At 43.7% G+C, this 14489-nt stretch overlaps 1 protein-coding gene across 1 annotated transcript in view; it reads right to left on the bottom strand.

Moving 5' to 3' along the window:
• Positions 1 to 4173, bottom strand: part of FA2H (fatty acid 2-hydroxylase) — a 58753-nt gene extending 54580 nt beyond the window's left edge. Inside the window, exon 1 of the mRNA XM_069966276.1 lies at positions 3883 to 4173. Coding sequence (XP_069822377.1) covers positions 3883 to 4146 — 264 coding nt within the window. The 5' untranslated portion in view covers positions 4147 to 4173. The remainder of the gene's footprint in view (positions 1 to 3882) is intronic.
• Positions 4174 to 14489: the final 10316 nt, after the last annotated feature.

Below are 14489 nucleotides of genomic sequence, written 5' to 3'. Positions count from 1 at the left end.
ACAGGTGCAGCCCCCATAGATGTCCCTGCTCCTCTCTATATAAGTTACAGGTGCAGCCTCCATAGATGTCCCTGCTCCTCTCTATATAAGTTACAGGTGCAGCCTCCAAAGATGTCCCTGCTCCTCTCTATATAAGTTACAGGTGCAGCCCCCATAGATGTCCTGGTTCCTCTCTATATAAGTTACAGGTGCAGCCCCCATAGATGTCCCTGCTCCTCTCTATATAAGTTACAGGTGCAGCCCCCATAGATGTCCCTGCTCCTCTCTATATAAGTTACAGGTGCAGCCCCCATAGATGTCCCTGCTCCTCTCTATATAAGTTACAGGTGCAGCCCCCATAGATATCCCTGTTCTTATCTATATAAGTTACAGATGCAGCCCCCATAGATGTCCCTGCTCCTCTCTATATAAGTTACAGGTGCAGCCTCCACAGATGTCCCTGCTCCTCTCTATATAAGTTACAGGTGCAGCCCCCATAGATATCCCTGTTCTTATCTATATAAGTTACAGGTGCAGCCTCCACAGATGTCCCTGCTCCTCTCTATATAAGTTACAGGTGCAGCCCCCATAGATGTCCCGGTTCCTCTCTATATAAGTTACAGGTGTAGCCTCCATAGATATCCCTGCTCCTCTCTATATAAGTTACAGGTGCAGCCCCCATAGATATCCCTGTTCTTATCTATATAAGTTACAGGTGCAGCCTCCACAGATGTCCCTGCTCCTCTCTATATAAGTTACAGGTGCAGCCCCCATAGATGTCCCTGCTCCTCTCTATATAAGTTACAGGTGCAGCCCCCATAGATATCCCTGTTCTTATCTATATAAGTTACAGGTGCAGCCTCCACAGATGTCCCTGCTCCTCTCTATATAAGTTACAGGTGCAGCCCCCATAGATATCCCTGTTCTTATTTATATAAGTTACAGGTGCAGCCTCCACAGATGTCCCTGCTCCTCTCTATATAAGTTACAGGTGCAGCCCCCATAGATGTCCCGGTTCCTCTCTATATAAGTTACAGGTGCAGCCTCCATAGATGTCCCTGCTCCTCTCTATATAAGTTACAGATGCAGCCCCCATAGATGTCCCTGCTCCTCTCTATATAAGTTACAGATGCAGCCCCCATAGATGTCCCTGCTCCTCTCTATATAAGTTACAGGTGCAGCCCCCATAGATGTCCCTGCTCCTCTCTATATAAGTTACAGGTGCAGTCCCCATAGATGTTCCTGCTTCTCTCTATATAAGTTACAGGTGCAGCCTCCACAGATGTCCCTGCTCCTCTCTATATAAGTTACAGGTGCAGCCCCCATAGATGTCCCTGCTCCTCTCTATATAAGTTACAGGTGCAGCCCCCACAGATATCCCTGTTCTTATCTATATAAGTTACAGGTGCAGCCTCCACAGATGTCCCTGCTCCTCTCTATATAAGTTACAGGTGCAGCCCCCATAGATATCCCTGTTCTTATCTATATAAGTTACAGGTGCAGCCTCCACAGATGTCCCTGCTCCTCTCTATATAAGTTACAGGTGCAGCCCCCATAGATATCCCTGTTCTTATCTATATAAGTTACAGGTGCAGCCCCCATAGATGTCCCGGTTCCTCTCTATATAAGTTACAGGTGCAGCCCCCATAGATGTCCCGGTTCCTCTCTATATAAGTTACAGGTGCAGCCCCCATAGATGTCCCGGTTCCTCTCTATATAAGTTACAGGTGTAGCCTCCATAGATATCCCTGCTCCTCTCTATATAAGTTACAGATGCAGCCCCCATAGATGTCCCGGTTCCTCTCTATATAAGTTACAGGTGCAGCCTCCATAGATGTCCCTGCTCCTCTCTATATAAGTTACAGATGCAGCCCCCATAGATGTCCCTGCTCCTCTCTATATAAGTTACAGATGCAGCCCCCATAGATGTCCCTGCTCCTCTCTATATAAGTTACAGGTGCAGCCCCCATAGATGTCCCTGCTCCTCTCTATATAAGTTACAGGTGCAGTCCCCATAGATGTTCCTGCTTCTCTCTATATAAGTTACAGGTGCAGCCTCCATAGATGTCCCTGCTCCTCTCTATATAAGTTACAGATGCAGCCCCCATAGATGTCCCTGCTCCTCTCTATATAAGTTACAGATGCAGCCCCCATAGATGTCCCTGCTCCTCTCTATATAAGTTACAGGTGCAGTCCCCATAGATGTTCCTGCTTCTCTCTATATAAGTTACAGGTGCAGCCCCCATAGATGTTCCTGCTTCTCTCTATATAAGTTACAGGTGCAGACCCCATAGATGTCCCTGCTCCTCTCTATATAAGTTACAGGTGCAGCCCCCATAGATGTCCCTGCTCCTCTCTATATAAGTTACAGATGCAGCCCCCATAGATGTCCCTGCTCCTCTCTATATAAGTTACAGGTGCAGCCCCCATAGATGTCCCGGCTCCTCTCTATATAAGTTACAGGTGTAGTCCCTGTAGATGTCCCTGCTCCTCTCTATATAAGTTACAGGTGCAGCCTCCATAGATGTCCCTGCTCCTCTCTATATAAGTTACAGGTGCAGCCCCCATAGATGTCCCTGCTCCTCTCTATATAAGTTACAGGTGCAGCCCCCATAGATGTCCCGGCTCCTCTCTATATAAGTTACAGGTGTAGTCCCTATAGATGTCCCTGCTCCTCTCTATATAAGTTACAGTTGTAGTCCCTATAGATGTCCCGGTTCCTCTCTATATAAGTTACAGGTGCAGCCCTATAGATGTCCCTGCTCCTCTCTATATAAGTTACAGGTGTAGCCTCCAAAGATGTCCCTGCTCCTCTCTATATAAGTTACAGGTGCAGCCCCCATAGATGTCCCGCTTCCTCTCTATATAAGTTACAGATGCAGCCCCCATAGATGTCCCTGCTCCTCTCTATATAAGTTACAGGTGCAGCCCCCATAGATGTCCCGGCTCCTCTCTATATAAGTTACAGGTGTAGTCCCTATAGATGTCCCTGCTCCTCTCTATATAAGTTACAGGTGCAGCCTCCATAGATGTCCCTGCTCCTCTCTATATAAGTTACAGGTGCAGCCCCCATAGATGTCCCGGCTCCTCTCTATATAAGTTACAGGTGTAGTCCCTATAGATGTCCCTGCTCCTCTCTATATAAGTTACAGTTGTAGTCCCTATAGATGTCCCGGTTCCTCTCTATATAAGTTACAGGTGCAGCCCTATAGATGTCCCTGCTCCTCTCTATATAAGTTACAGGTGCAGCCCCCATAGATGTCCCTGCTCCTCTCTATATAAGTTACAGGTGCAGCCCCCATAGATGTCCCTGCTCCTCTCTATATAAGTTACAGGTGTAGCCTCCATAGATGTCCCTGCTCCTCTCTATATAAGTTACAGGTGCAGCCTCCATAGATGTCCCTGCTCCTCTCTATATAAGTAACAGGTGTAGTCCCCATAGATGTCCCGGTTCCTCTCTATATAAGTTACAGGTGTAGTCCCTATAGATGTCCCTGCTCCTCTCTATATAAGTTACAGGTGCAGCCTCCATAGATGTCCCTGCTCCTCTCTATATAAGTTACAGGTGCAGCCCCTATAGATGTCCCTGCTCCTCTCTATATAAGTTACAGGTGCAGCCTCCATAGATGTCCCTGCTCCTCTCTATATAAGTTACAGGTGCAGCCCCCATAGATGTCCCTGCTCCTCTCTATATAAGTTACAGGTGCAGCCCCCATAGATGTCCCTGCTCCTCTCTATATAAGTTACAGGTGTAGCCTCCATAGATGTCCCTGCTCCTCTCTATATAAGTTACAGGTGCAGCCTCCATAGATGTCCCGGTTCCTCTCTATAGGTGCAGCCCTATAGACATGCAGCCCCCCATAGACATGCAGCCCACCATAGACATGCAGGCTTCCCTCTCACCTGCGGTGCGGGCTCCTCCGTCTCCATCTCCCCCACATAATACTGTTCTAACCAGCGGAGCGCATTGTCCGAGTGCCGGTGCGGGGGTCCGTCCAGGTCCCGCTGGATGTCGGTCCCGGCTCGGTCCTGCAGCAGCTGTTCCCCACCGGGATGAAGCTTAACAAAGCTGGACACATCATAGACGCTGCTCCCCCGGAGGAGCCAGCAGGCGCCCGCGGAGCACCTGTCCCGGAGCTCGGCGGCTGATACCCGGCGCTTAGCCATAGACCGTGAGGTAAAACAGAGTGTCCTGCCCAGCAGCTCCAGCCGAGTCACCCTCCGCCGCCTCATCTGCATATCACTGAATATTCATCCCGGGAGGGGCCGCGCGGACTCCTAATGAGCCAAGTGAAGATGGGAGAAGCACCCGGCTCGGCACTGCCCTCTAGAGGCCGTGGTACCGCTGTGCAGACGTTCTCTCCATAATAAGGGATAGCAGCTCCTAACAGCCTGTCATTCTCCTGGGAATGTGTCTGAAGACTCATGTGGCTTCCGTGCATGATGTGTGTGCTGGGGTCTGCTGGATAATGAAAACTATATGTTTTCTATTTTTATTTTTACCACGTGTGATGGTATTGACTAACTACATCCATCATAAATAGACGGTGTATGCAGAGACTCCCCCCAACACCAATGTCCGAGGAACATTACATAATGCTAATGCTTTGCTTCTTTTTAAATCCACTTCTGACTTTGGCTGGAAAAACTGCATCAGAATCCTAAACATGGGAACACAGCCTAAGCTGCAGGGCTCATCTAAATCACTGCAAGTAAAAGACCCACAAAAGTCCTCGAATGACAAGGATCTGTCCTAGTAATTTCTAGATTTCCTAAAATGATATGATCCATCTGCTGATAGATTGCCTCCATGATATGTAATAATTGATAGGACCTGTCTGCTGACAGCTTCTCTATATGATATGTAATAAATGAAAGGATCCATCTGCTGACAGCTTCTCTATATGATATGTCTGTCTGCTGACAGCTTCTCTATATGATATGTAATAAATGAAAGGATCCGTCTGCTGACAGCTTCTCTATATGATATGTAATAAATGAAAGGATCCGTCTGCTGACAGCTTCTCTATATGATATGTAATAAATGAAAGGATCCGTCTGCTGACAGCTTCTCTATATGATATGTAATAAATGAAAGGATCCGTCTGCTGACAGCTTCTCTATATGATATGTAATAAATGAAAGGATCTGTCTGCTGACAGCTTCTCTATATGATATGTAATAAATGAAAGGATCTGTCTGCTGACAGCTTCTCTATATGATATGTAATAAATGAAAGGACCTGTCTGCTGACATCTTCTCTATATGATATGTAATAAATGGTAGGATCTGTCTGCTGACAGCTTCTCTATATGATATGTAATAAATGATAGGATCCGTCTGCTGACAGCTTCTCTATATGATATGTAATAAATTATAGGATCTATCTGCTGACAGATTCTCTATATGATATGTAATAAATTATAAGATATCTCTGCTGACATCTTCTCTATATGATATGTAATAAATGGTAGGATCTGTCTGATGACAGCTTCTCTATATGATATGTAATAAATAAAAGGATCCGTCTGCTGACAGCTTCTCTATATGATATGTAATAAATGGTAGGATCCGTCTGCTGACAGCTTCTCTATATGATATGTAATAAATGAAAGGATCCGTCTGCTGACAGCTTCTCTATATATGTAATAAATGAAAGGATCTGTCTGCTGACAGCTTCTCTATATGATATGTAATAAATGGTAGGATCTGTCTGCTGACAGCTTCTCTATATGATATGTAATAAATGATAGGATCCGTCTGCTGACAGCTTCTCTATATGATATGTAATAAATGATAGGGTCCGTCTGCTCTTCTATATGATATATAATAAATTATAGGATCCGTCTGCTGACAGCTTCTCTGTAAGATATGTAATAAATTATAGGATCTGTCTTATGTAATAAACTATAGGGTCTGTCTGCTGACAGCTGCTCTATATGATATGTAATAAATGAAAGGATCTGTCTGCTGAGAGATCCCCTCTATGATATGTGATAAATGATACGGTCTGTCTGCTGATAGCTTCAATCTATGATATGTGATAAATGATATGGTCTGTCTGCTGATGGCTTCAATCTATGATAGGTAATAAATAATAGAATCTGTCTGCTGAGAGATTTCCTCTATCATAGGTGATAAATGATAGGATCTGTCTGCTGATATATTCCCTTTATGATGTTGAATAAATGACATGGTCTATCTGCTGAGAGCTTCAATCTTTGATAGGTGATAAATAATAGGTTCAGTCTGCTGAGAGCTTCAATCTATGATAGGTGATAAATGATAGGCTCTGTCTGCGGATACATTCCCTCTATGATATGTGATAAATGATACAGTCTGTCTGCTGAGAGCTTCAATCTATGATAGGTGATAAATAATAGGTTCAGTCTGCTGACAGTTTCCATCTATGATAAGTGATAAATTCTGTCTGTCTACTGAGAGAAAGTGCTGGGGATTGTAGTTTCACCATAGTTGGAACCACATGAACTATATGATAGAAAGGATTTCCCCACATTTGACAAATGTTTTCTGGTTTGAACATAACATAAAAAAATGAATGAAAAATATTTCAGAAAATCAATGAAAGTGAATAAGTGGAGGAAGGAGTGGCCTATTGTTCATTACAGGTGCACTCTATTTGTACTGACTCACACCATTTCACTTCTCATTGGTGATCTAATGGGCAAAGTCCCCAAGAATTGATCCAGGAGCTAGTTACAGAAACCTAACCCTTGCCACTGAGCTGTATATAATCATTAACATGTAATGTCTAGAACATGCTGGAAAGCTCCCCAGCCGCCATTGGAGGAACTCCCAGAGGGACTAAAACATACAACAAATCTGAGACCTGCAGTTCCCACAGCAGCTTTAGAAACCAAGTTTACTGTATTCCTCAGCTACTGCGTAGCTGCTTTGGGAGCCACCTAGTGGTAAAAGGTAGAACAGCATGCTTATATTTCATTGTATTATTATCCACCTTCTAAAACTTTTCCAATGTACTTTATGATTCAGTTCCTCATCACTTTCAAGATCCAGATGCTGAAGGTGTAATGCTGAGATATTCTTACACCTTAACCAGTCTATACACACCTCTGTGAGGTAAACATATCAGGATTTGTTACAGTGGATCTGTATTCCGTGTTGTTTAACAGAGGATTGTCTGAGTGTAAACCAGAACGTTCCCATTTACTGTCAGCAAGCAGAATATTTAGTTTTTAGAGATGAGCGAATCGGGTTCGGTTTCGAGTCCATTCGAACCCGAACGTTCGGTATTTGATTAGCGGGGGCTGCTGAACTTGGATAAAGCTCTAAGGTTGCCTGGAAAACATGGATACAGCCAATGACTATATCCATGTTTTCCAGATAGCCTTAGGGCTTTATCCAAGTTCAGCAGCCACCGCTAATCAAATGCCGAAAGTTCGGGTTCGGATCGACTCGAGCATGCTTGAGGTTCGCTCATCTCTATTAGTTTTACATTGGGAATGTAATGTACCTGAAAAGCCTTCTAACCAAGATCTAATAGTAAATCTTACCTATGGGACATCTCCTATGAAACCTTGTAACAGAGGAGCCCTGGATCCTGATATTGCGAGTAATGCAGCTGGATGCAATGGTCAAGCAGGTGGATTATAACTGTAATACATCCCATACCTGAATCCAAGCCCAGGGCTGCATGCTTAATGACCACTTACCAATATATGCAATATCTATATAGGACTAAGTATTATCCTATGCCACACAAAGATATTTTTGAGCCACAAATCCACACAATAGTAGTTTTGTGACTCATTTTTTATTTTATTTTGTGTTTAGAAAATGTATCTGCTGCTAAATCTACTAGAAGCCTGTAACATGATATGCAGCACATGGCACATGTATGTCATGAACAGGACCACAGTATATTTGCTTTTTTGGTGCTCCCTTGTGCCTGCTCCCCGCCTGTATGCTCCCATAGAACACCCCACAATGTTTGGAGCATGTTCCTGTAAACTCAGCATAGAGATGGATGTAGTGGGAGACACTCAGGCCAGTGTTATGTGAGGACAATGAGAGTATGTCTTGCCAGTCACAGCTGGCGCTCAGGATGCAGGGGGGTACCTTTACTGGAGTCTATTGTCCAGATCTGGTGATGATCTTCATGCCAGCCTCCTCCTTATAAATAGGCCAACAACGGCCCCATTCACAGAGTAAACTGTGGGCTTTGACCCTTCTCCTGCTTGAAAGAAAAAGCAACTGACTGCACCCGCTGCTGTCTTTCTATGGATCAGCATTTGTGCAGTTACATATAGCTTGCCACCTGCAATATACTGCACTAAAGAAAATCCCTTTAATCTGGCATCAATGAGACCCGCTAGGTGGTAGATTATCATATATTGTGGATTATTGGATGGTTATTAAAGACAACACAAAACAGTCACAGTACAAGCATCCTACCTACCAAGTCTTCTAATTCTGGTTAAAGTATCCGCGCTGGATTATCAAGAGGTCTGAACTATTATTCTCCTGCTTGTGTACCTGACCATGGGGAATTAAAGGATACCTGGCACTATGCTTCTCTGCACAATTTTGCATGCAGATGACCAAAAGATTGGGTTGCCATGGAAACGTCCTATGTCCAGCAGGGTCTGTGCACTGTGCATTAATTATAATAGGGCTCGTGCATGAAACTCTAACTGGATGTTAGTTGCTTCCACGGCGACACAGTCTTCCACCACTGGCTATGTTGGTGCATTGAACTGTGGAGAGAAGCATAGTGCTAGGTATCCTTTAAAGGGCAGCTCCATAATCAGACACAGCACAATGAGCTGCAGTCTAAATGTACACCACACAGTCTAATGCTACGTTTACACAGAGCGATAATTCGCCCAATCGATCATTTAACGATTTTGATGCAACGATTTGTTTTTTATAACGATCAGCATTTAGACAGAGAAAAATTGTTAGAAAAATCATTATTGCGATCGTTTTTAAGATCGCTTAAGCCCCTGTTACACATATGGTAAATTGGTAAAAGACTGTTTACATGAAGCGGTCTGCGAATTTTTTGCGAATGACAAATGACGATTTGAGAACACATTGAAAGATCACAATGAAAGATTTCTCGCTTGTTGCTTGATCGTTTGCTGTGTTTACACAAGCCAATTATTGCTCAAATGCGATCGTTATCGCGAAAACTCGAATAATCGTTCCGTGTAAACTCAGCATAAGAGTAAGCCACATTGCATTATTACTGCAGACAGCTGTTATTTTGGACATTTGTAAAGACCTATTGATGATAAATGGCTCTTATATATATAAACAGCCATCACAATGGTTCAAGATGGATACTCCATTACAGCACAGTTTTGATCTGTATCCCTCTACCATGCTTTATACTGCAGCTGTTTTTGCTGATACCATACAGCATAGGTTACTGTTAGACAATAGTTAACAGCTTCTTAATTATGCTTTGTATATATCTCTTTTTATGAATGCTATAAGGGACATGGATTGTTTGCCATCTTAAGTTCTGTTTCCTTTCTGGCTCTTCTAACGCAGCCTATATTTCCCATGATGCATTGGAGAGACAGATAAGTGACATGGCACTTCCGTCCCCTAGCTCTGACTGTAAGGTACATATTACATACTGTTCCCTTGGAAGGGATTTCTGCAATCAGTTCTTTATCATTGTAGTGTGTGTCTGGAGAGGTGTATAATTTTGCACTAAAAAAATTAATATGGAGAGGTGGGGTCTGAGCTGTCAGGAAGGATCTGATAGGTAAGTATGTAGTCCTGTGTAGATCAATCAAAGGAAATCAGTTAAACAAAAAACACTGAATTGTTTACACACTATGTGGTTACCCAGGGGCTACTGTGGTGGTTGACTAGCAGGTTGAAGATGGTGGTGATTAGCCTGGTTATGAGCTCAGCCTGAAGTGTTAGTTGTCGTTACACCAGTGCTAGTCCAGCACACAGGTGTGATGTGGATACCTGCTTTTGTAGTAGGGCTGGCTGTGTTCCCCAAATGGTCGGTAACCTGCCAGGTTGATGTGAGTCCCTTGGGCTCTTGTCACGGCAGTCCTGAGTGGCAACTAACCCACCCAGACTGTCGGTACCACCACCCACAGAAGGGGGAAAAAGCATAGAGTGTCAGTCACTCTATGCTAACAGCATAGCGTGCCACTTTATTTTCTTGAAAGTAGAAGTGTCATGAAACAAATATCAGGCAGGCGGGGGGGGGGGGGGGTGCGGGAACATAATAACGAAAGTATACTTACCTGTCCGCATGCCCTCATAGCGCTTCCTTAATGATATCCGACAGACGCCGACCTCCTGCAGCTTCTCCAGCATATTATCAGCTGAAGGATCACCTGCTTAGCCAATCAGTGACTGGAACGGGACACCGCTGCAGTCACTGACAATCCATTAACCGCTCTGTGACATTGTAGCTGGAGGAGCCAGGGCTGAGATGTACACCGAACCCAGGGAAAATGACTTCTGGCGGCTGTGAGAGAGACCTGAGAGCAGCACTACAGAAGCACAGGGACTGGTAAGTATGCTTTATCATCTTTATGCACCCCCTGCCTGCCAAACATTTGTTAGTCTCACAAGACTTCTCCTTTAGGTAATCTGCCAGCTGTAATTCATGTTCCAAACTGCTGACACATGGTACCTTAAATATATTTGTCTGTGCTTCCATAGCACTGGCAATGCCTTTATTCTCTGGTAAAGAGTCAAAGAAGCTTCTTCCTGCTTAAGGCTGGGTTCACACTACGTATATTTCAGTCAGTATTGTGGTCCTCATATTGCAACCAAAACCAGGAGTGGATTAAAAACACAGAAAGGCTCTGTCCACACAATGTTGAAATTGAGTGGATGGCCGCCATATAACAGTAAATAACTGCTATTATTTCAATATAACAGCCGTTGTTTTAAAATAACATCAAATATTTGCCATTAAATGGCGGCCATCCACTCAATTTCAACATTGTGTGAACAGATCCTTTCTGTGTTTTTAATCCACTCCTGGTTTTGGTTGCAATATGAGGACCACAATACTGCCTGAAATATACGTAGTGTGAACCCAGCCTCAATGACACTTGGATGCTGAGTCCCCAGCAGGTTTAGGTATGGAAGGGAGAGTAACAAATTAGTGAACATAACGTGTACATACATATTACATACAAATATGCACAATATATACACACATCATACACAGATATAAAGAAATGCACATTACCTATACGCATACATAATACACACGCACGCACGATACATACATCAAATCCCTGATTTTATCAGTTCCCTGCAACATATACAGTATATGATGTATATTTATGGTGGTGTCCATGCTGATATGATTGGTGTGACCCTGTCACTTGAGAAAACCTTTTTGATAAACCAGGGATATGCACATACATGCAGGAGTTCTACTATTCACTGCTCCATCCTATTTGCGCTCATTGTGCAGGTGATAGATCTGTGTAGCAGGCAGATGTCCAGCTTTAGGACTCTGCAATATGTGATGGATCCCCAACTACCAAGTACAATACGTTAAACCAAAAAATCAAAATAAAGACACAACACATTGTAATCAGGTATCAAAGGGTCCCAATTTTATTTAAAATTACATGACACTGAAAATGGCAGACCCCCGACTCATAAAGAGTCACTCTCCAGCACTCAGGCAGGGAAAAAACCCCTGTGGCGGAAACCTTGAGGGAGCCATGGCTGGAGAGTTGCCCCTCCCATGGGCTTAGAGGGTAATACCATACTATAAATATAATAAACTGGACGTGAGAGAGATCTGGCTGCAATATCTGTCACCTTATTGATGGCTAGGCGGCTGTATCTCTTCTCCCCCAAGATCCAGGTGCATTTCTCAAGAAGGTGGAGACTTGATGAAGGGGTAGTCTAAAGCAGACCACTCCTTTTCCTCTGCTAGAACCTCCAAATTACATCACAAGTAAGGGGCAGTAAAGTAGTCAAGCTCAAGGTCCTCTGGTTCATCCAAGATGGCACTGATCATGGCGCGGTGCTTTGCTTTATGGAACCTTCTTCATGACTTAAGCGCTTGTCGTCATCACAGTACACGGTTGCCATGGTTACTGCAGGTAAACACATCTGAAGCATTAACCCATTAATGACTGGTGATGCACTTTACTGCAGATGTCACTAAACACACTTGTGACCAAGCAAACAGCTTATGGTTAGGCCACACTAAGAACACTAAATAATATGGTTTGATGTGGCCCATAGCAACCAATCACAGCTCAGCTTTCTTTTCTCAAATTACTCTAGTAAAATAAAAGCTGAACTGTGATTGGTTGCCATGCACAACTTAGACAGTCTAACCTGCCCATAGCAACTAATGGAAGCTCAGCTTTAATTTTATAAGAGCTTGTTAAGATATGAAAGGTGAGCAGTGATTGGTTGCTATGGGCGAATCAGACTGTGTTTTGTCTCTTGCAGACTGATAAAGCTGCTCCATTGCTGTAAAGCTTATGATGATGAGGATGATGACTGAAAACACATGACATCAAGCTCCCTCATAATGCTTTGCAGTCAGCCCTTCCTCCATACCTCCAAACTTTTTGGAGGGACACTTGTGGTTCACAGACATTTCTATAACACTACAATTCCCAGCATTTCAGTTTAGAATCCACTGGTATACGATTATATATGGCGGATTTGTTAACATGAAGGAGACTGCTGCCAATTTGATGTAATTGTATGTGGAAAGGGCTCCAAAGAGTATTATTAATAAAGCTGTTGAACTGAATATACAAGGAGAGGAGCCCTACCTGGAAATCCTCCAGATCAAAGACAAGCAGTATGGGTGGCATGTAAAACATTTTCCAGGCTTTCATATGAAATCGGTGATCACCCGAAGGAACTGCTTTGACTGTACTCAAGGGGTTGTCTAGTTGTTTAAAAGTACTAAAGAGGTACTCCAACAAAAAAAATAATTTTAAATCAACTTCATTCTTTCCAGTCTGACACAGTGATCTCTGCTGCCACCTCTGTTCATGTCAGGAACTGTCCAGAGTAAGTTCCTGACATGGACAGAGGTGGCAGCATAGAGCACTGTGTCAGACTGGAAAGAATACACCACTTCATGCAGGGTATACAGCAGCTGATAAGTTTTGGAAGTAAGTTTAATAGAAGTAAATTACACATCTTTCTGACACCAGTTGATTTGAAAGAATTTTTTTTCCCCGCTGGAGTATCCCTTTAGGGTGCCTTCACACATACTGTATCGCTGCGTTTTTAATGCTGCGTTTTTGGTGCGATTTTTACATGCGTGTTTTGATTTTCATGTAAAAATCGCACCAAAAACGCAGCGTTAAAAACGCAGCGATACGGTATGTGTGGAGCTACCCTAAAGCTGTAAATTAATTCTTTACAAATAAAATAAAAAACGTAAAGTGCAGCAATTCACGGCAACATGATCAGACTTGGCAGCTTTTGGCTTGGTTCACACTGTGCATTTATGATGCAATTTGGTTGGTGAATTCCTAAGTCTCTCAATAAGTTCATTAATCAAAATGCGTTTTAAAACACAACAGAAATACACATTGTGTGAACATAGGGGAAGATTTATCAAACATGGTGTAAAGTGAAACTGACTTAGTTGCCCCTAGCAACCAATCAGATTCCACCTTTCATTTTCTAAAGAGCCTGTGATTCTCTGGTACAAAGAGTCAAAGAGGCTTCTCCAAGTTCCTCAATAGCTACAAACTAGAAAGTCTCCTCTCACCTCCCTCCCTGCTTAATTGACACCTGGAAGCTGAGTCCTCAGCTGGTTTAGGGTATATTCACACAGGCGGGCTCGCAGCGAGATTCTTGCTGCGAGCCCGGCAGGTCCTGTCAGTTCCCATAAATTACATACTTGCTGCGGTCTAAACGACCGCAGCGAGTATGTAATTATACCGCGCTTAACCCCTTCTACTCCCGCCGGCTGTAAGCAGCATACATTACCTGTCCTTGCTGCACGGGTCCGGCGTCCTGCTCTCCCGGCCGGCCAATCAGTGGCTGCGGCTGGGCAACACACTAATTGGCCGGACGGGAGAGCAGGACGCCGGACCCGTGCAGCGAGGACAGGTAATGTATGCTGCTTACAGCCGGCGGGAGTAGAAGGGGTTAAGCGCGGTATAATTACGACCGCAGCGAGTATGTAGTTTATGGGAACTGCCAGGACCTGCCGGGCTCGCAGCGAGAATCTCGCTGCGAGCCCGCCCGTGTGAATATACCCTTAGTGTGGAAGGGGGAGTTACAAGTGAGTGCATATAACATGTACATATTATATACAAATATGCACAATGCATACACAGATATAAAGAAATGCACATTACCTATATTCATACATAGTACACACACAAGCACAAAAAGCAAATGCACATTACATATACGCATAGATAATAAACACACACACATGCACCATACCCACAGACTCACACAATTTACATACTTCATGTCCACACACAAATATTTACCGCTGGTAAGGGAAAGCACCACGTACACATATC

The sequence above is a fragment of the Dendropsophus ebraccatus genome, chromosome 4 (assembly GCF_027789765.1).
Source record: "Dendropsophus ebraccatus isolate aDenEbr1 chromosome 4, aDenEbr1.pat, whole genome shotgun sequence".
Taxonomy (NCBI): domain Eukaryota; kingdom Metazoa; phylum Chordata; class Amphibia; order Anura; family Hylidae; genus Dendropsophus; species Dendropsophus ebraccatus.
The sequence above is the reverse complement of the archived record's forward strand: the minus strand, read 5'-3'. Positions and strand labels throughout refer to the sequence as shown.